The 23,710-nt window shown below is 42.1% G+C and overlaps 1 protein-coding gene across 8 annotated transcripts in view; it reads left to right on the top strand.

Annotated features, from left to right (window-relative positions):
* Positions 1–23,710, top strand: part of PLEKHA7 (pleckstrin homology domain containing A7) — a 1,516,580-nt gene that overhangs the window by 932,767 nt on the left and 560,103 nt on the right. For all 8 annotated transcript variants that reach the window (XM_069623767.1, XM_069623765.1, XM_069623764.1 and 5 more), the window contains one exon: positions 10,300–10,401. In XM_069623767.1, coding sequence (XP_069479868.1) covers positions 10,300–10,401 — 102 coding nt within the window. The remainder of the gene's footprint in view (positions 1–10,299; positions 10,402–23,710) is intronic.

Here is a 23,710-nt window from a genome sequence, read left to right as displayed (position 1 = left end):
GAGGATCGGCGCACAGCGAGGGGAAAGAGATTTGAGATGCTAACAGAATTGCAAAGGTAATGGAATTAAAGGCAAACAAACTTTTCACATAGTGGATATATGATTTTAACACAACGGAAAAGGCAACAACATTAAAAGCACACAAACGTGGCTAAAGGTGGAAAACGGCTTACAGCAGACTGGCTGAAAATTAAGAAACACAGAAAATACAAACCTTTAAACCATAGAAGGAACATATCAAGATTGTTTGCATAACTCTATACAATCATATAGTGACTTCTGGGAAAACTATTGTTTCTTAAACAAACAACACAGTTTAAAAAGGAACCTCCTGAAGAACCATCACAAACATAGACGGGGAAACACGTGTTGAGGTGCCTCCATAAAAAACCAAGTTATCTTCCCACAACACAGTGACTACTATTTGGAAATGCAAGGACAATAACAACAAAATAAGAATTCGGAAAAAACGTAACAAACTGAAGTTCACTAAAGGTACCTACAAACCAGCTAAAATTTTGAAGCCTACCAAAGGTATTTACAAACCAACTGAATGTATAACACAAATTCAGTGACTGCTTTGGAAATACAAAACTATAGACTTTACAATTACTTTGAATTTCAAAAAGAAATAAACCAGTGATTGTTATGCAGACCATCCAATCGATTTAATTTTTTCTTTATTTTTTTCTTTCATTTCTCTAAAATAAAGGCGGAAATTCAAAAATCTACAGTATTTCTCTTTTAATTTGCATTCTCTCTTGGTTGGACTACTGTAACAGCCTCTTTCTAAATCTACCTGCCTCCACTCTCCGCCCTTTACAACTAATCCAGAACAGGACGGACTGGGAGACTTGTCCTTGGCTCTGGGATCATATCTCTCCAGCTCTGAAGTCCCCTCAATGGCTCCCAGTGGACACAAGGATGACATTTAAAACCCTCTGCATTGTCCACTAGGCTTTCGGATCCAAATACATTCAACTATCCCTCCGTAAATACCTCCTCTCTCAAGCCCTTCGCTCCTCTGCTTCTAACTCCCTCAGGGTCAGTCATTTTTCAAAGAAACGAGCTGGGAGTAGATCTTTGTCTTCGATTGGGGCTTCCTTTTGGAACAGCCTTCCGGCCACCTTGAAACTTGAGGAGAACCATCTCCGGTTCCAGAAGCACCTCAATACCATCCTCTTCCCTTCCGCCTTTGCCGCCCTTCTTCCCTGCTGATCTGTTTTCTCTCTTGGCACTGTTCACCTCGCCACCCTCTGTCATTCGGGCCGAGGTACCTGCTCACCCCGCCACCCTCCTCACTGCCTCTGGGCCACCCCTTGCACTGGGGACTGTATCTGTACCCATACCTTCCCCCTCCCACTTTCCTTCTGCACTTATCAGATATACCCTATCTGACTAATCTTGCACTTGCCACTTGCTGGCCTCACTACCACTGCTTATCGCCTTTATTTATTTATTTTACTTATTATTTGTTCTGTTCTCTCCTCTGTTCTTCATTTTCCACTTCTCCGCACCTTCCACTTCTCCCCCCATGCATGCACTTTCCCCCCTTTCCCTTTTCCATGCACTTGCACGTTCTCAATGTCACTGGGCCTACTATGATCGTTGCTTTTGTTCTCCCTTGTTCCCCTCCCTTTGTCTGGTCGCGCACTGTAATACTTGTGTATGAGCACGATATAAATAAAATATTTCATTTCACTGATAATGCTACGCATCTTTAAAATATGCTGCTCTTGCAGATTCTGGCAGAATATTCCATGGCCGCAGAGTACTTTGTTGCTGCTTTTTCCTTTTGTTTGGCAATGAACCTTGTTATCCCTGCAAGAGGTGCATTGGGCCATTTTCCGTAGCCGGTTGTATTTCTTCTGGTGTGAGCATCTGGGGGCTTTCCAGCAGATCCCTGCACTCCTCCTGGACACTGTCTAATTCATGCAACATTTTAAACCGTAAAAAAAGAAGCTTTAAAAAGGGAAATGACTAGACTGGATAAAAGATGTCCTATAAATTGAATTGTATAATATTGATTGCTCAGTGTGTCATTTTAGATTAGATTTGGTAAATCACTTTGATTTTGGTATGTCGTTTTGCAACAGTAGAGATTTGAACATAGATTTTGTTTTTTTAGAATGCAACATAGTTAAAATATATAAAGTGATCTATAGGAAGTGACATAGAAAATATGGAATTTAAAGCTAATTTATTGGTGCCATTTCTGAACAAACATTTAATAAGTAATCAAATATAAAGTGTTTAAGCTGCAAGTTTAAATTAGAGAATTAATTTGGCCAAAAGTATCCAGTTTATAAAACTTTGTTTAGTACAATATTGTACAATGTGCATTGAAATGTACGTGCTATGTCAACTTCCCTAAAGATGGCTGCAGAGTGAGTCTGCCAGACAAAAAGATAGCTCCCAAGTTTTCCCAATAGTCAGCATGGAAACAGAAACCGGACTATGATGAAAAACAGTTAAGTTAAAGACTATGGGCCTCATTACGAGTTTGGAGGTAGCCATGGTGCTATTAGCGCCATGGCTGCTTCCAAACTTGGGTCTGGGTTCCTTGAATGAGGAATTACCGGGTCATTCCAACCTTGGAGGACCTGGTAATTCCTCATTCAAAAAACCCATTCCCATTTGAGCCCCCATAGAGCTCAATGGGAATGGGGAGGGAGCTAATAATGGGCCCGTTATTAGCTCGCTGGTGTCCTTGTGGGACCCGCAAAGGATGTCTGGTCTGATCAGACGTGCATAGCGGGTCCCGCAAGGGAACCTCGTAATAGGGCGGAATGGGTTTACCGGCACCATTACTGGCGTCATTAAACCCATTCCGCCCACCTCGTAATGAGGCCCTATATGTATGAGCTAACACCCAAACACTCTGTGAAGAAGCTCTGAGCTAGAGCGAAAAAATGTTCAACTCTCACTGTTGCCATGCTAAAATAAAGGATTGTTGATTGTGAGCTGTTGGTATTCGATCCTTTGTTGCAGGCATTGTGAAAGCATGTTGGGGTGCTTGACTTTTAGTGTTTACTAAACAATATCCTTGGCTTCCTCTGGTGCTAAGGCATTACTGAAGAAAGAAAACGAATGATGGCACTAAAATGGCTTTTATGATACAGAACTATGTATCCTCGCCATAAGGTGGTGAACCAGCAAAAATGAGCCAAAGGAAATGGTGCAAAAGCGCCACCTATGACTCAAAACTAATGGTGGTGCTTCTCTATCAACTATCCTTCCCTTCTCACTAAGCCTGATGAGAAGAAATTTAAAAAAGATATCTCGGCTTCCAACCCAGGTCTCCCCATCGCTGATAACTATTCCAGCGCCTCTGCCAGAGTCAAACTAAGTGACCAGGTATTCTTGGAAAAATGTCATAGAAAATGTATGTTTACTGTGGCTTCAGGTTTTTTATATAATATATAAATAAAATTAAGTTATTTTTTTAGGTGACTTAGCATTTGAATGTTTGGATGATTCTTATTGTATGTGAATACTTAAATAGATGAATGTATTATGTCGGCAATATTTTTTTTTATATATGCATATCTTGCTTGAATGTCGGAGGCACTTTTAGTACTGAATGGATTGTAGTAAAGATTGTGTTTACCCACTATATACAGTACGTTTTCTCAATTAATTTCCTGCTTCCTACAAGAGGACCCATTCCTCACTTTTGGTGGCTTGAGTATTTGTGGACATGGTTTGACGTGCGTCCTGTTGAAGGTTTAAAGACCATCATTGTTGGTGGACTGCATGCCAGTCTGGATTTGGGGCATATGCCCTCTAAGAAATGTACTGTTCCAGATTCTCTCCTGCACCACTGGACCAAGTTTTATAAGTCTCATCTCTGGTGTTATCTTTTTTCTCCCCATACCCACCTTTCCACAGTCAATTCCTTGCTCTGACGTGTCTGCTATATGGCTTGGCACTCCCCCAGGGCTCAAGTCCAGGGTACACGAGGGTGGACAGAGTCCACCCACTTTTTTCAGCAGGTGGCTCAGCTCCCCCCCCCCTTAACATCCTCCAGCTAAAATGAGAAACATTGATTGTTCTCTTTGAATTTATGAATTAAAGCCGACCTCAGCGATCGAACTGCAGTCGTCAGGTTTGCAGGCCAGACACTTCACCACTGCACTACATCCCCTGGCGAAAAATAAACTAAAGGTGAAATGTGCCATGTGGGTACTGCAAGTTCCAGGGAAAACATTTGTATTTGTTCTTGGAGTTTAAAACATGCACACCTTTTAACGTTTTCAAAAACACTATTCGAAGAAAAGAGCCTCTCTTGGTTTTGTGTGTGTTGATTTTATGAAAGGCAAATGCTATTCGTCCTGTGCAATTTGGGTGGTTATGCAAAGCCAATTTAATGAAATGTGCATATTTCACCTTGATTTGCTAATTTCTGGTGACATTACATCCAATTGAGTTTGTTGATGAGTCCCCCACTTTAATTTTTAGGACTTGACACCTGGGCCACTCCCAGATTATTACACCAGAGCTTGGGAAGGATTGTGTTAAACCTCCAAGCTTTGGGGGCGCACTTGAGCAAACCTTGAGCCTATCGCACAGCCATGCTGTGAAAAATTCGAATACTGCTCAACAAGTACTGGAAACTGCCTTAACTGGAAAACGCTGGTTACCATTATGTTTTTTTCCCACTGTTTCCATTCCGCTTTCATCCACTGCTCGCGATTCCTCCCACACCCTACTTCTCCCCATCACATACCTACTCCTTCAGCACACTTGTATCCTTCCAACTCTTGATCTGCGTACTTCTGTCCTAGTCCCACTTTTTCCATCCCCTCACCTTTTACCCTTTCCTGCCCTCCGCAGACCATGATCTGGTTACTGGGGCAGGCAGGGGCAGCATATGTACCTTCACAGGCAAGACTGGCTATAGAAGACCAGTACAGTGGTGACTGGCACAGCTCGAAAGCACATTAACGGAGAATAAAGCGCACCTATGAGCCAAAACTAAGGGTGATGCTAAAGTGCCACCTATCACCCCAAGCTCTGTAACCTCACTAGGTGGTGGGGAGATGCCACTTAGCAGCTAAAGCACTATTACTGAACTGGGTTTATTTCTTTACTGTTGGTTCATAAGCCATTATCTGTAGCGCTCTCTACGTGGCACCGATGCGCCATATATGTGCCAAAACAATGGCAGCTCTGAAGAGAACTACTCATGAGCTGCAACTCTAGGTGGCACTTTACACCAATGCCAAAACTAAGGGCACTTGCAGACTTTGCACAAAATATGTTCATATTTTGTCCTCAAAAGCACCACATATGAACTAAAACTCTGCTCCATACAATTTCAGATCAATACATCTCATTTCTAATGTCTGAAAGCCTTGGCAGCAGAACGGATCCCAGCAGCCGCCTCGCCTCGCACCACTTCATTAGGGGATAAATGGAAAAGGAGCCTTCTGTACTTCTTTTAATTTACATTTTTAGATGGTGTCTGTGTTCAATGATTCATTGGTCTCAGTGATCGGCCTGAAATCCCTTCCTGCACATTAACAATTCATGCCGGGTTGTACAGTAGCATTTCATTGGATGCGGTTTCCTCTCGGCCCAGTCACAGGCAGCGTTTTACATCCGTGTGCTGCCGGCCTTTCACAGATGGCTAGATGTCCACATTTCAAATAGTCTCTTCATTTTTTTTTTAATAATCTTTTATTTTTTCATGTATTCGCTGCACGTGCTGTTTGTAAATTGTCAGCAATTTGTTTGATTAAATGCGTCGGTGGGCGGACCCTACGAGGATTTCTTCCCGGCATTCAGGTGGAGCATACTCGCCCTTTGCACTTAAAATGCTCATCTGTTCTTCGTGAGCCAAACCGTCATCTTAAATCCTGTTTCTATTTCAGTTTCACAATGAATTCACTCAGAACTGTTGTGAACAATTTAGTTTCTCTTGTGTGTGTTCTCATATTTAAAAATTAACAAGCTGCACGCCTACTTGGCAGGATGATTTGACCATCTTTTAGTTAGTAGATTTCATCCTCGTAAGCCCCTTCCTTGGGCAGCTTCTGCGGGGAAACCGATGCACTACTGAAAGCGAAATCAGCTTAGTCTTTTCCACTTCTGTAAAAGGAAATACATCTTCGGTAAATATAGGAAGGTAAATAGTACACTCGTTGCAGGATTGTATGACTTTTTGTCGTTTTTAAATGAAAACTGTGTGTATGCGTTTTTGTATCTGGATAATGTGTATTCATTTTTTTTGAGCATTTTGAAGCGAGAGGCTGTCCATAGTATACAGTACCACTGTTTCAATGGACATCAGGGGTGCTTAGTAACAGAAATGAGTAGAAATGTGTGGAGAGCTAAACATTACAGTAAAGTACAGTTTAATCATGCTTAGTTATCTAGGAACGCATTCACGATCACTCATATACTAGAAGGTCGCCCTGTCAGAGGCCCTATAACCCTGATGCGGCCTTCATGAGACTGCCAAATCCATTTCCAGCTTTCAAAGTAGCACAAGCAAGCAAGGGCCGGATTCCATACTTGTGTATGGGTCCCATACCTGCGCCTTCATTATAGCGTTATACAGAATGCCAATCAGTTTATTCTTTGTGGCTTAAAAGGCTACAAGTTTATTACATTTACACAGCAATCGGACTTATTCAAATCTACTTCATGACTGTCACCACTGCAAAACATACTTGTTATAACAAATTGTTATTCTTGTGCAGCGACCAGCTGACTAAATCACAAATTCCTTGCTTCACCCTGATTAACAACTTTGTTAGGCCAAAGCTCCCCCAACCGAAAATGTCTTCGATCTGCCTACCCTTGCAGGAGGTCCTGCGCTGAAGGAGTGCTGTTCATGACGGGGGGGGGAAGCTGAGCTCTCTTCCTTTCCTCAAGCCCACTCACCGTTGGTCCTCAGAGGGAGACTGGGCCCGGGAGGAGCGGAAACCCCTACTGATTCATATCAAGCTCACTTTATAGTCTTTACAGTTCAACTGGTTGCCTGTATACCTCCCTGAGATTGCGATGGTTGCTTCTCCGCATAAACTTCCTTGCCCCCTGCTGCAAGTCGTTCCATGTGGGGTGGGAGGGAGGAAAGACGCTGCCTGTTGGAAACTCCTGGGCAGTCGCAAGTAAACCAGCAAAGATGAAATCTCCTGAGACTGGCTCCTTTCTATGCCCCTGGGAGCACAAGCCCACAGATGGCTGCCCCCATTTTATGTCTTTCCCCTCATTCCTTTACCTGGCTTGTGGCCTCATTTTGCAAGCTTCCGCCACTTCTATTGTCCTCCCCGCCCCGGACCGCAGCACAGGAGTTGTTCTTCCTTGAGGAATGGCTCCGCCCCCTCGACATCACTGCCATGTTTTTCAGAAAATCCAAGTCATCGACCTACATTGACCTTTCATAAAATTGGGACAGGGTCATACTTTTTAAAGATGCCAGACTAGTACAATCCTGTCCCTAGTCTAAGCAACAACAATATGGCATTGTGTTCAAGCCCCAGCAAATTGACACATCATGCCCAGAAACTACCACCATCATGTGACCTTGGGGCACTTTGTTCTCTCCCATGTTTCTAACTGACCCCTGTCCTCTATGCCCTCGCCTCCTAGTCCATAATGTTATTGATTTCTGTGCAGCATTTACCTTGTTTCATACCTCCTATGAGCTGGGGGCTAGCAATGATTGTAGGAATTCTGCTTTGTCTAGCTCTTTGTTCACATTTGGTGTTGCCTCCCTTTTTTTCTTGTTGTGTCTTTCTTTCATTCATGTCTGCCTTTCAAGTCAGACTCTGGATGCGGCCCTATCAGGTCTTCGCTGCTAATGACCTCTGACTCTTCCCCCTTTTGCTTCTCTGACCCTCTCTATGGATCTCTTAACTACCCTGCCTCTTTGTCAAAATCGGGAAAGTGGCCCAGAAAGCTTCCCTGCAATAGAGACCTTGAACTCGCCTCTCCCCCACCCCACTAACCCCAACACTTTGAAGTGACTGTATTGCAACATACATGTTGTACATCTCCAAACGAATACATAAAATACTGTTTGTCCCATTTCTTTCTTTTGGGGCTGTCCAGAGTGCCTCCGATTGGAGCAGGCTTTAGCAGGTCTAATTATGCTGGGTAACTGTTTCATTGCTGGTCTCAGTATGCAGGGTAGCTGCTGCATGGCAGGTCTCAGTATGCTGCGTAGCTGTTGCATGGCAGGTCTCAGTATGATGTGCAGCTGTTGCATGGCAGGTCTCAGTATGTTGCATGGCAGGTCTCAGTATGATGTGTAGCTGTTGCATGGCAGGTCTCAGTATGCTGGGTAGCTGTTGCATGGCAGGTCTCAGTATGATGTGTAGCTGTTGCATGGCAGGTCTCATTATGTTGCATGGCAGGTCTCAGTATGCTGGGTAGCTGTTGCATGGCAGGTCTCAGTATGTTGCATGGCAGGTCTCAGTATGCTGGGTAGCTGTTGCATGGCAGGTCTCAGTATGTTGCATGGCAGGTCTCAGTATGCTGGGTAGCTGTTGCATGGCAGGTCTCGGTATGTTGCATGGCAGGTCTCAGTATGATGTGCAGCCGTTGCATGGCAGGTCTCAGTATGTTGCATGGCAGGTCTCATTATGCTGGGTAGCTGTTGCATGGCAGGTCTCGGTATGCTGGGTAGCTGCTGCATGGCAGGTCTCAGTATGCTGGGTAGCTATTGCATGGCAGGTCTCAGTATGATGTGTAGCTGTTGCATGGCAGGTCTCAGTATATTGCATGGCAGGCCTCAGTATGATGGGTAGCTGTTGCATTGGGTGGGTGGTAGCCAACATAAGTCCTCAAATATGAAGAACACTTAAAATAACAACGTGAAAAATAAAGCAAATTTAACTCTACTTTAATATGTAATAAAAAATATAAATGGCATAGAAACATAGTTAAACACTGTTGCTTAGGAGCTAGTTATGAGTGCAGGTGCCATCTGTAAGGTCTATTGTGGGTACAGAGGAGGACTGCCTTTAAAGCATGGCAGGAAAGAGCTTAAGCTCTTGCAGCTGAATGTAGAGGGTTTCTCCGTGACACAGCTATCGTCCCGGGAGGATAGCTCAGCGGCAGTGTGCGCGTCTTGGAAGCAAGACGACACGAAGCAACAACAGGTTTGATCCCCGGGTCCGCGCTTAGAAACCTCTGGGTGTTTAAGCGCGTTATAAATACGTAACTAAGACAAAAAAAAACACAACTAAGAAAAACAAACAATTCCTGTAACAGCGCCTCGATGCCTGCGGGCTGTGTGAGCGCTTTATAAATGTTAAATAAATAAATGAATAAAAGTGCATCCTACTGAAAGCCCCGAGTGTAAGCCATTCTGTAGCAGCTAGTCTAACTCTGTAATTTGGAGAGAGTTGTCAAATGCTGCGTTTAAGAACATTCACAGGTGCCATCTTGGAATGGTTGGACATGCCTAACAAAGTTATTGTTACTTGTGCATTTTCATTGTGTGCCAACTTGGAACTACTGCATGTAATATTACATTTCAGCTAATGAATTGTAGCACCATATTGTAGGAAAAGATTTTCGGTGTTTGTATTTTAAGTTTGAAATGTGGAATCTTTTATAACAATGCATTATAGTGGAAGAAACTCTGCATAGTATTATAGAAGAGCATAATCCCTCACAGGTTTTTTGTTTTTTCAAACTAGCGTAATTTACTAGTGCGCAACATTTGGCCCACAGTACAAATACAGCCTGTCGGGCGTGAATTTTATCCCTCCAACTAAATGCCATTTTTGCAGTGAAGTGCAGTTCGCTTCTGTTTTTTGGAGTCTGAAATATTAAGGAGCAAACAAAGCAAGATGTGAATCAAAACATTTAGTCACATCTTCGTTTGGTTCTTTGTGGCATTGCCGAATATTAAATGCCGCACACAAAAAAGACTGTTTCATTTCAGCTGATTTGGGTGCAGCCTTCAATATGCTGAAATGTCACTATTGTCCCACCCCTACTGCCTTACAACCGACCCATGCCCTCGCTCTTTAACTCAGGGGGTGGGAGGAGTGTCACCCCAGATCCCTGTTTGCTCTCCTGTCCCCTTAACACCACTGCCCGACCCTCCCCTCGCAGGCATACACACACAGAAGCACCAACACACTTACCTGCTGCATCCATGGCTCCCGTCTTCCGCCTGGCCTGGACGTTACTGTCAGCCCCTGCGCACACTTGTTTACGGCAGGGGGTGTGACAGTTTGCTTTAGAAAGACTGCTCTGAGTCCTTATAATGTAATTAATGTTGCCAAGTGTTATTTCACAACAAGAAGAGTAAACTTATATTTTTGTGTTTTTTAGATTCAAAAGGCTGACAAGGTTCACAGTTTTGGAAAGAGGGACCATTCTGTCAAGAGAAATCCCAATATTCCGGTTGTTGTGAGAGGATGGCTTCACAAGCAGGTATTATACGTTTACTAATGCTGTATGGGTCACTGTCATCCAGGTATCTGTAAGGTTAACACAGAATTTTAGGTTCCCTCTTAACTTGACCCCCATTCTCTAACCTCTAAGATAATTTGTCATGGCCTCTTTCAGTGCAAACGTTTGTGATTTTTAGACTGATTTATTTTAATCACAATGCTTCATTTTATTTATTTATTTATTTAAAAATAGATTTCGAATGCGCTACACAAGGCTTTTCAGCCATCTCAAAGCCAAGAGGTAGTGTCATGTCATCATTAGAGCAGAGCAAGTCTAAGGCTTGGAAAGTTCACTTGTGTTATGTAAAGGTAGATGAGGTTTGAGCTAGGTGGTGGGAAGCCCTCAGGGCCTGACACCAGCTGGTGGGAAGATAATGGAGTTGGTCTAAGCTATGAACCATCTGACGGGATTTAGTTTGAATAGGGAAGACATAAGATGTTCAATATTATGAAATTATCTATCTTAATGCATGTTAAAAAAGAACATACCAAATTAAATAAAACCATATTTTTTTTATTTTTACTTTATTTGTGTTGTAGTTCTCAAGGAACTGTTCACATATATACATCAATTATCAATAATGCATCAGCTAATAAATATTAGCATATATTACAGTCTCAGCCTTTCTGTTAAAAACCCAATTTCCAAATCTACATTTAACGACAATCTTAGTTTATAATACCTACAAGTTAGTGCAAATCTAATGGGGCCCTCTACAAGAAGCATACTTTCCTGGGTGCTAACATTTCTTTCATAAAATGGATAGCAGCTAGAGACCATTTGAAGGTTTTGTTTGTAAAGATGCGTTGCCAGACCCAGCCCATACAGACCTGAATTCCTTCAAAAGATGCGAGAACTGGGCTTCACACATTTTTAGCAATTCAGGGCAATTTACCAGTAAGTGATAGAGTTTCTATAATAATCTCCTTTTTGCAGAATCTACACTCAAACCTGGCTCTATTCCCCCACGAGCACCTATTAATTAATTTGTGGGAAGCCAGCTTAGACGTAAACGTAAACATTGGGAACACCAGTATTGCCCCGGACATCTCCTAAGGTAGTGTGGTAAAATATTGTAGGGTCTGGCGTCTAGTAATAAATTTGTGTATAGATGGTACTTCCTTACCTGGTCAATTGTAGCAATCCAATCTGCCTCCCACAACCTCTTAGTTTACTTTGCGAGGGTGCATTACTAGGTAATCCAGTGAGGAGTCAATAGCAACTAAAATGTCAAGGTACTGACGGAACCAATCAGTAAGACAATCCGGGGAATTAATCTAACCCGTACTTTAACATGTTCCAAATCGAACTGTCTTCCGCCGTGCAAATCTTTTGTTGGAAATGTAAGTGTTTCCATTTAGTTATCGCTTCCAACGACACCACACCCAGTTCAAACCTCAGGACAGCGGCTGGAACACTAGCTGGCAATCCCAGGACTCTTCTCCAAAAGACCCCCTCAAGCTTGCCACATTGGCCTTTAAGGGCAAAGAATAAAACCTCTGTTACCATGGTCATCATTGGGACCACCTTTTTACAATGAAACTCTTATGTGGATTATTGAGAAGTGTCCAAATTTCTTATTAACACAACTACCCTGAGCGGCTAAGGCCTTTATCTTTTGTTTTTTTTCCATTAGCCGTCTCACCCAGTTTTCTCTTGCGAGAATTGAGAAACCCAGGTACGTGAAGCTATCCACTTTCTTTAAACAGGAACCCCTTTTACACCACTTAAAGTGCTTCCTGGCTTACCCCTGCCCTTGTAAAAAGACATTTTTGATTTTAAAACATTTATTGTTAACATGTTCCTATCAGCGTAAGACTCCAAGGCTTTCAACTGCTGCTGCGACCCTACTGGGGTATAATTCATAAACATCACATCGTCGGCATAGAGGAGGTAGTTGATTTTCCTATCGTTCAGTTTGGATGGGAAGTAGCTTGTCAATAAAAGCGTCACCCAGATCAGAGTGGAAAAGGAGGAATAAAATAGGGGCCAATAGGCAGCCCTGTTTCAATCCTCTTGCCGTACTAATTGGTGTAGTCAGATTGCCTGCTCTGTCCATACGGACACACACACTGGTATTCGTGTGTAAGGCAATCAAAATTGCAGTAAGGCAGGTGGGCATCCCCATTTGTTCAATTTGACCCACAGCAGTCTCCTCGGGACCGTATTGAAGGCCATTGAAAAATCTATAAATGTTGTGTGCAGTGACCGATCTCTTTTCCATGCCCCCTTCTTTATTAGTTCTAACAAAAAACCATTTGCCTCCGTTCCACACTGGCTTTCTAGATGGAACATGTATCAGACGGCTTCTTCATTGTAGGACATCTCTCAATCTTAAATTGTTTAAAAGTGGAACGGGTCTGTGTTATGCCATCAGTGCAAACACGTCTTTCTGCCTACTACTGCAGATACAAATGTACAGATTTTCCCTATGTCAACTAACCGAGAAATCAAAACATCTGCTTCCTACAGAGCATTTGAATAAAGTATGCAAACGATCCGGGTACATTCCATTCCCTGCCAAGCTATTTAACACACATAACCTTAGGTACCTAGGCACTGGTTACAGGACTTAAACCGAGTTGAAAAAAGGTCTGGAGGGGGGCTGAGGAGGAGGACATTTGAGGTTAGACAAAGAGCATACTAGCCAGAATTGTAATTGGTTATTTATCACGCACTTAATACCTCGAGGTATCTAAGCGCGGACCCATGGATTGAACCTTTGTTGCTTGCAAGGCGAGCATGTTGCCCCTGAGCTAGCCTCCTAAGACTAAGACCCCTATCCATCGCAAACCTTTTAAATTAATGGTACAAATAGGGGTCCACCCTTTTGTTGTGCATTCTGAGGCATGCAAATCTGTTTTTCACCAATAGAAATCCTGAACTACAGGTCCCAGAATACAACCGTATTAATGCCCAGTGTGTTGCTGTGGATTATCTTTTTTCATGGCTTGTACAAGCCAAAAGACCAACATCCACCTAGCCGTCTCAAACCTTTTAAATTAATGGTACAAATAGGGGTACATCCTGTTTTTGTGCATTCTGAGGCATGCCGACATGTTTTTCACCAATAGAATCCTGAACTACAGGTCCCAGAATGCATCAAAAACACTGGACCAGCCTCCCCTCACTGAAATGAGCATGTTGGTCTGTTTGACAATAGTATGTTATTGCAATGGGGGAATGGCACGAGGTTCAAAATATTGCATCCCTTTCAGAGTCTGATAATTGAAGGAAAACAGTGCAGTTAGTGCCTTGGATATTTACTTCTAACAATATTTTCCTTAACGCTGTCTGCGAGGTTGTGGCAGAGCGCATTGGGAATTTGCTCATATTCCCCTAATGGTGGACTCTCCAACGCGATAAATAAATAACCTATCATATATCATATCATATCACACTGGATTTCCAAGAGGTACCCACTCAAATTGACCAGGTGTTAAACTCCTATGCAAGACCTTCCTGTCAAGTGCCTGGGTACACCTATCATTTGCCAGGTATCTATCATGTGTTCAGGTGCCCATAGTATTTGCACAGTATTCACACCGGATGACAGGTACTCGCACCATATGCCAGATTTCACTATCACATGTTCAGGTACTCCTTTTGTTTGACAAGTGTTGCCATCACATGTTCAAGCATTTACACAATTTACAAGTTATTGCCAGCAAGTGCCCATGCACTCCCAATGTATTATAAAGTTTGCAGTTACCTGCTCAGGTACTCGCACCAAATGCTTGGATTGCCATCAAATAGGCAGGTTTTTTAACCATATTTGGAAATGCCGGAAAAACCCAGGGCCTTTCATGCTCGTTTCATCAAATGGCAAGTTCTGACACCTTATGTCAGGTGTGACCATCAAATGCCCGGCTGCTCGCATCACGTGTCAGGTCTTAGCATTATGATATCCCCATGTACAAAAGAGCAGGGGCAGCCACAGAAGAAGAGGGGAGCACCATGCTGTCACGTTGGGCCACCTCCTTTATTGATCTGTGGCCACAGGCCATGGACGTCTACTGAGCATAGGTGCATATTGACAACCCCCTGATCTCCCGCACACACTGGCACGATGAAGGAGCAAGATGCGGGGCAGGAGGGCAGGACCACTGCTCATTCCTTAGATTGCTCTTTTCCATGGCCCGGCTGCCACAGTCATCAGAGGGGCTGTGCGGCAGGCAGGAGATGCAGAATACCCCTCTGTCCTCGACGAGTGCAGCGCTACTGCTTTCTCTATGCCACACTCTGTGGTGTGAAACTTTTTTCCAAAGGTCTCGAAGTGCTGCATGCCTTCCTGAATCCATCTGAACCAGCATACAGCATTGCTCTGCCTCCTTTGGTGCTGCAAGTGCAATCAAAGAGGCAAAACTAAAGAATGCGACACTTAAGCATGCGCAGCGTTTCCCGCCCTTACATCCATGCCTTTCCTATGTGGCTGACACCTAATTTTCTCTTATTCAGGCGACATATGTTTGGGGCGGTTAAAGTCCAGTCCCCACTTTCTCATTCTATTTGTAGGCCTTTCCCTTACATATTATAGCGGTTGAGGGACACCTTCAGAGACCTGTGCTAGGAGGTCAGCTTTAAATTAAAGGATCCAATTCTGATTTTTGGGTCCACAACCCATGCATAATGCAGGCCCTGCTTCGACAGACATCGTAATCTCAAATCTTCCACGCTTCCTCGTTTGAATAGTTTCTTCTTGACTCCCTGCTCATAAGAATGTGGGCCAGACTCATTCTGAATACTTTCTTATGGCATCTAATAGAGATGTACCAAGATGCAGTGACAGGGCTTTTCCTACCCCCGGGTGAATTGGTAAGAGAGAGGCCAGCAGGGACCTACTTCTTATAAAAAATCTGGTACGTAGATACCAAGGAAGGTTGAGTAAACACAGTATAACTTCCCAAAACTGCGCCAGTGTTAGTTTGTTCCCCATTTATCCTTCTACTTCGGATATTTAGTGAGTACAAATCAAGTTTTGGTAAACAATGGAGCACTTTACATCAATAGGGGTTACAGGCAAAGATTAAATGGGTACAGTAGGGAACAGTTCTTAAACATATCATGTATTACCTGCATGCCATGTTCCATAGCCACGGGGAACAGTGCTGAAATGTGGAGCATGGAAAGTAGTTGAGTTGTAGATGGTGATGGTCAAGGTGGGTCTGTAGTGTATTGGATGGAGTACGAAGAATGCCTGCGTTACACAGTAGTGTCTTGGTTCTTTTCCCCTGAATTTTCTGAGGGCCGGAGAAGAATCAGATGTTGACAGGTGGATGTACAGCTGTTCTCGGGCGTAGAGCAGGAATATGCAGGCATTTCACCAAATCACTTTTCAGTTATCTGCTGATATTGTCTACTGTGAGCATACTAAAACAGTTAGCAACCAATGGGGATTAGGAATGCCACCAAGGTTTCTTTTAACATCATGGGCCCCATTTATTAAGATGTTACACAAATTCAAGGGCTGTCCTATACTGCAATTATTAATCACACACAAATAGACACTTGCTCATTAATAATATTACAAGAAAATGTATTTAGATAGTTGCCAGCCTCTTTGCAAATGGCGTCACAACCGTTGAATTATCAATGGCCCAGAGGCGTCTGCGGACTCCGAATCAGCCAATGGATCCACGGACCGGACCCATGTATTTACTACTTTTTGGCCATTTAAAAAAAAAACAGCTGGATGGATTAACACCAAATTTACAAAAGCATGCTTTTGGGACCAAGCCACCAATCCTGGTGCATATTTGGTAAAAATGCGTCCATTGTAGGTTTATTCCCCATTACCCATATCTGTAGTCTCACTATCAGGGCTTACTTACTTGCTGCACCCACAGTTCACTTTGCCATGATGTGGTTTGCATCGTTTCTGGTTTTTCTTTAATTATTGAAAGTTATGCTAATTTCAATTTGATAAACAAATTTGTATTGCCTTTTCCATTCGCACAACAGCTTGATGTGGTAATATAGAAAGTACACAGAACCGACAGGTACTGAAAAGCAACCCCTAAACCTCCTTCCCTTTGGACACAAAAAACGAAACCCCCCTGTAGCCTGAGACAACCCCCTGATCCCCTCCACTGTGGCCCTGGAAATGAATCGGGTTCCTCCCCATCCCTCAACCGCCCCCCCCCCCCAAACGTTCCCAGGTTTTTGCAGACATCCCCTGTTCTTATATACCAGCCTCTCCATACATCCATCCATAGTGGACTCCCACTCAGACAGGGAGGGGGAATCCCCTGAGCCCCATACTCTACCAATGACTCTTTTGCCTACTGTGAAAGCCATGTCGGCCAGAGTCCTATCACATCTCAACTGGGATGCCTCACCCCACAATCCCAGCATGCAAATCGTGTGGTCTGCCACAATTACATCGCCCAACATACCCCCAATCTGGACAACATCCTCACCCACAAGATTTGAATCCTGCAGCATTCCCAGATCATATGCAAAAACAGTGCTCCCTCTATAGTGGAGGATACATAAACTCTCAGCTGCACCCTTTCTCCACTGCCAATCCAGCCATGATGGTCTCTTGCCAATGACCCTATGTTCAAATCCCTTATCCTTTGTGGGACCTCAGTGGGCCTGTGGCTTCTATAAAAATGAAGTTAGTAATGTGGAAAACTGCTTATGGTCGTGGTTCTTTAGTCCGGAGAATTAGACAGATTCAGCTATATTCTGAACTATATACAACCTTCTGCAAGAATAAGGTTGTATTGAAAACACATGCGGCTATTAGTCAAAAGTTGATTTTGGCTTCCAGATCATCTAGGAAGTAGTTTCACCTACCTTTTTTCATTTCTTCAGACATATGGTGAGATGACCCTTCATTGTCTTGATATAAGGAGAGCTCCTAAGTTTTACCTAGACAGCTGTAAATCCTTTGTTTTTCTTGGCGGTCAGAGCCCAGGTTGTCAGCCCTCAAAAGCTTTGATCACCAGATGGATTTTGGTCTGCTTTCTTAAGGCTTGCAAATGTCAAGGAACACCTGTCCCTTAGGTCCTCCATGCACATACAGAGAAAGCAAAGGCTTTGCTGTGGCTTTGCAGCAAAATGTGCCATAAAACATAATCTGTAAAGTGGGTACATAGGCTTCTCCCTCAGCTTTCTGTAAGCATTACTGCATGGATGCAAGTTCTAGAGCAAATGCAAAGTTTGGGCTGTTAATGTTGTAAAAACATTTTGGGTAGATTTGTAGCTACACCTCTACTCAATCTCACATTACTATGGGGGAAAGGTGATGGGACGTTGCAGTGAGAAAAGGTTACTCTCTGTAGTGATTGCTGCACTTCTAGTCCATAGTCCCAATCTCTCTATATGCCCTCCCTCCATGCCCTTAAAATGATTTGCTTAGTTCTCCCAAAGGCATGCAAGGACTGATAGGCGTTGCCGGTGGGCAGGATCAGCATGGCTAGCTATGCTCTTGCTTCTGTGCCCAGTCACGAAATAAATGTATAGTGGAAATTATATATGCTTTACTATGTGAAAAGCATTGGTCTAGTCACCAAGGGATGGACACACATAATTCTAGAGGAAAAGGTACTATGGACTAGACTGCACTTGTCACTATTGGTAAGTGACTTTTTCTGTTTTTAATAGACCAAACATTCTGCAAGATAATCTATGCCGAAACTAGGGCCTGTATGGGGAGCAGAAAATATTTGGGCTAGGGGGTGGGCCACACTTCATTTTGCGATGGATGGTCAACTGATATTGCCTTATTCATCTTTTTGTGTCCACATAGTCTTTAAAAGATTATTCTGAGGCATACTAGAAGCCTGGAGACTAAGTGCAAAGAGTAAGTGAAGGTGCAAAATATTCCGGAGCCAAGTTGGACAGCTAGGATTGGATCTGTGGATTGGTGTTTCTGGTGTCATGGAGTCTACATTCTGTTTGGTCACATGTAGCTTTTTAGTGCATGGCTGACATCCAATAATTTTGAAATTGGACATCAGCTGCCAGATTTCAATTACCAATGGCATTTTTATTTCTTTTTTATTTAAGTGTTTAGTTACAGAAAACCTTAAACACTATTCATGAAATTAATTACATAACCATACATTGTAAACACATTATACCTATATAAAACAGATATTACACAATACAAGACTACAATGGCATATTTCATAACCACAATCAGTTTAAAAAAAATGTTATATCCAACTAATCTTGATTTCCTGCCACATACAATACACAGTGTAATTTAGGGCCATTCTGGTGCCAGATTATAGGAAAGCCCATGCTTGGTCAGTGTATAGATTATTTATGTGAAATTGTATAAAATGATATCCCTTATCTGTTATGTATGTGGTTCCTGTGCATTGCGTTAGTAAATGTCTATCTGCCTCTATCTTCAATTTGCACAGTCTACAATTATGATCATCACAGGAATATTCATCCACACAACCACTCTATATAGGGTGGGGAGCAGTTCCAGACATAAAAGTAATATGAAAAGTCTGGTTTTTCCATCTCTAATCATCTGAAAATATTTAAAAGGAGCATTTATCGGAAAAGACTGGAATACATATCTCTTATAAAGGGTTCTAGCTGTAACCTATCTTAAGTTGTTATTTCTATCCCATACACCCGCTTTTCCTTGAATTTCTTTGATGGCTATGCCAATATTATCAAAGGAGGTTGCATCGCACACAATCAGATAAAAAAACCCTCCTTTTAACCAACCTTTTAAAGCAATCTTGGGGCAACGGCAACGCTCATGCGTAAAATGTTTAAAATGACCAAACATTGTGTTAAAATGATTCCCTTCTGCCTGTATTTTTACATAAAGCACAGTACTATTAATTTTCTTTAAAGTGCTAAGTGTGATTATACCCAGTTTACTGCGGCTGGGGCTTCTACAGGTTTACAATTAGGTAAACCCAGAGATCGTCGCCATAATTTGCCTTCCAACTGATCCAACCACAAAGTCTCCTTGTCTGTGAAGATCTCCAAACTATAGAATATGCTTGCTACAATGCTTACCCTATCCACTTTGAATAGGCCCTCAGCAGAATGACCCCCTTTATATTATATATAGCAATAGGTTTTAGTGGTAATATCATTACCTAATTTATCCCTATTATCCATTTAAAAGAAAAGGATATCCAGATAGGTATAGCTATCTACTCTTTCAATAGGTTCCTTTCCAATTTTCCAATTATAAGCCATTCATTTTCTATTCCTTTTATGAATATCATAATTTTTGTTTTCTAATAATTTTTTGCCAATACATTTTCTAGGGAGAAATTCTGAAGGGCCGTCAGTGTTCGTTGTAAACCCACAGGGGTTAGGTCAAGATTAAGAGTGCCGTCCGCATATGAAAGCCAGGATATTGGTTGGAGGCCTGCACGAGGTGGAAATTATGGAATTTCACGGATTCTTCTTGCAAATCTGCAACATAGAGATTATAAAGGAGGAGGGGCCAATGCACAGCCCTGTTTGAGTCTGTAGTTGGTAGGGATAGCATCACTAAGAAAACCTTCTTGTATAATTTGGATTCTCATTGTAGTGTTGGAATACATTTTCCTCACAAAGTGCAGTAAGGCCGGTTTAAAACCCCAGTCTTTCAATTTATCCCAGAGGCGGGATCTGATTGCCATTGACACCCACTACTTTCTCAGCTATCTTTTCAATATCTTAGTCAGTGTGTTAAATTAATTTATTTTCCTACTGTCCTTTTGGGTTGTTTTATTTGGGTCTGTGAGTTCCACATATTTGATCAACTCATACCCAATTCCAGTATAATTGGGGAAGGAATGTGATGCCACACCCAATTTGCTTAGTGATAGTTTTAGGTATTTCCTCTAGCGAAAAATCACTGGTGGTAATCGCTCCTAATTGTGGAAGACAACGATTTCCAGTGCATTACAGCGATTGAGAAATGGACTATTACCGTTGGCATACATGTCCACAATTTCTATCCTTCCCACCTTATTTTTACTGACTTTAATCCGTTCAAGCAAGTCCAGTGTGCTAGATTTTACTCTTTCAACACTCAGTCTTAATCCTGTGTGTATGACACAACAGCAGCGAGGGTTGTAATCCATCACCGCTGTTTATATACGCATACATTTGTTACCGCCAATCGCATTTGTCCCAAGAACTTTAACTGTATCTTCAGTGATGGATTTTCTAACCTGGGTCATGATCCACTTATCCAGAAGTCCAGAGGGAGCTTGGCTTTCCCTGTCTTCCCAGGAAACTTTATACTGTCTTGTTGTGATTATTTCATACCCATGCTCGTTCTCAGTGCAAATGATATTGTCACTAGTTGACAATGCCAATGATTGAGATACATTTTGTATCTCTGCTTGTTTACTTTTTTTTGTATATTTAATCACTGTTTTTTTTTGGGCTAGCCTCACTCTTTCTATTATTGTCCTGGTTCCCTGAAATGTGTTTTGTACTTGCTGCTCCAATCAGCAAGTCTCGGGAAGCACCCACTATTACTTCTGATATAGGGGTGTCTTAAATACTAATAACAGTTGAAGATGATCTCTGATCTGCCAATATTATCAGCATTATCTTGAAATTCTATATGAGGAGGTGAGAATAACACTGTCAACCAGTTTCAACAGGCCCTCTTTTATTATCTGCTGATCTTTTACTAATTTAGTGCAAATCGTATTAAGGCTTTTAGGATACTTAACTGCTTCAAATCTCTTGACTCCTCCTCTTCCAAACTATCAGTAGAGGAGTAAGAATCATTGTGGTTTGTGCTGGGTTGATCATATCATTCAGCTGCAATACGCATTAAATCAGGGCACTTAGTTAAATTAGTAAATGTACTTGGAACAGAGTCTATTTGCGTTATTCCGCCTTCCCTTTCTTTCCCTTTGTACTTTGTTGAGCAACATTCACTTCATTTGCCTCATTTCTGTAAGCATAAAACTAAATTGAGCAAAGAGTTATTATTGATGGGGGGAAGAACAGATGTATTCACCTCTGAAGTACTTTCATAAGTAGACAGCCCACTGACAGTTTTAGCTTGGTCAGCAGGTTCCATATTAGTTTTTCACATAGGTACTGTAGTGCTTCCAATAAGGGTGGCAAGCAAGTCCACAAACCCTGCCTTATGTTTCTGTTTGGTGAGGTTTCTTTTCTTAGATTGTTTGTCAATAGTAGATTGCTGCTTATTAGTGGAACCTGTTTTGCTCGCCGCACTACGTGATTGGTATCTTTGTGAGCAAGCCGGCATACTAAAATTACAATTTTATTTTCCTACGCAGGTTGTCATACATCTAAATGAAATTCAAAGTGAGAAAGAAAAATGTACAATTGGGACTGTATCAATCAGCATCAAAAAGAATTCGTATCAGATGGTTATCCCAATAAACAGCAATACATACAAGCCATCAAATAGGTTTTCAACATCTTTTCCGCCCAAACAGTGTCTTTTAAAATGTGTACTTGAAAAACCTCAAGCACCACTTAATTATAACAAGAAAATTCATAAGCAGTTTTAAAACTTTGCACATTGCAAAACAAACTCTAGTCACATTCATTCTCAATTGGGCTTTTTTTAGAGAGTTCCAAGGAAAATTCCTGCAGTCACTCTCCAAAGGTTCGGCACACGGCTGCAGTTTTTGGGATTTAACCCTTGGACGACCAGCACGGCTCTGGTACATGACGGCTGATACCTGTATTTTGCAACATGCTTACAATTGATGACAGCATTTCAAATATTAATTCAAATACATCACGGATTGGGGAGCAACAGCAGCAGATATTGATGAATGGCTTTATTAGGATTCATCCAAATAATCGAGTACAACTACATTGATCATTTACACAGAATATTGGATAACTGTCTTGAAAACAACTTTGGTTGAGACACGTGTCGGCTGACTTTCTTGAAGAAAAAACAAAACAGATTTATGTTAATAAATCCTATATAATTCTTGGACTTTTGTCACACTGTTTATATAAGGGGCGAATCTGACAAATATTGGGCATAGCGCGATACGCCAATCTAGACACTTCTAGCTTATATAATCAACAGGTACTTATGAGTGCACCTGTACCTTGATTGGACAACACAGCCGCCAAAACATATATAGTAATAGTGGTCTTAACGCACTCTATAGCGTCTAATACCCATACTTCACTCTGTTCCACTCTCCAAAGATCATTCTCAAGCAAAGTTACTCCGTTCAGGGTTTAGTCTGCAGAGAGTTCAAAGGATGAAGTCCCACAGTCACTCTCATGCAGGTATAATCCAACAATTTAATTTCCTTCAGGGTTTTCATCTGCAGGGAGCTCAAAGGGCCAAGTCCTGCAGTCACTCTCTTACAAAACCCGGTCTGTGAAATGTTCATTTATTCAGTGCTCTGTAAGTCATGTGTGTAAGAGCTATGCAGTATTTTTAAACTGGAGGTCAAAAGAAGACAAAAAGAGCATGCTGGTTCTCAAACTATCTCTGGTACCTTGAATATATTACTCTTGAAAGTTCAGACTTTGTGTCTTCAGGGGGGCATTAATCCATACTTACATTAATGATCAGAAGGCTGCTGTCAAAACGCTCCACCCTTTAAGCATAATCCACAAGGAGCCGTAACCGATGTTAACTTTCTTCTGTAACAGTCACCAGCCACCAAACACTAAACAAATAGTGCTGCACATCGCGTCACGCTCCGCGTTGGTGTAAAGAATAAATGTGAAAAGTGGCTCCTCCTTCCAATGGAAAGCACAAAGAGATTCCAGGGAAATGAGGAATAAAGCAAACACGGCAACACTAAACACACAGTGCCGCACACTGTTAAAGTGCTGTGTCAGCAGTATATTGGTAAATTGATATCTCCTTCTTGCCAAGCAGCAATCCCAGGATTTTAACATATTAGCTGAATATCATGTAAGATGAAATGGAACATTGGTGGGCCCAACCCACAGGCTACTGAGAGAGAGATTAATTGTTTAGATAGAATTCAAAAGTGATCATTTGAAATGGTAGGAACAATGTCCAAATAAGTGGAAGAGGTTGACAGGAAGACCTCATGAACTACCATGTCAAATGTTGGGGGAAAATTCAGGACCATGTGTAGGCAGGGCTCTCTCCTCTTTAAGAGAAGCACTTGTTCTTGACTGCACAAAGTTTTAATTATGTGTCTTCATTGGAATTAAGACTGATAGTTGTGTTTCAGGTGGTGTTAGTGTGTTTCTATAATTGGAGTTATGTTATGCAATTATGCTTTTGTACTATGCTAAATCACCACCATACTAGTTGCAAAGCACTGAATCTTCCTCCGTGCTAATGCTTTTGTCAATATTTTGGCAG

The sequence above is a fragment of the Ambystoma mexicanum genome, chromosome 11 (genome assembly GCF_040938575.1).
Source record: "Ambystoma mexicanum isolate Mex_15411 chromosome 11, UKY_AmexF1_1, whole genome shotgun sequence".
Classification (NCBI taxonomy): domain Eukaryota; kingdom Metazoa; phylum Chordata; class Amphibia; order Caudata; family Ambystomatidae; genus Ambystoma; species Ambystoma mexicanum.
This window is presented reverse-complemented; position numbering and strand designations above follow the sequence as displayed.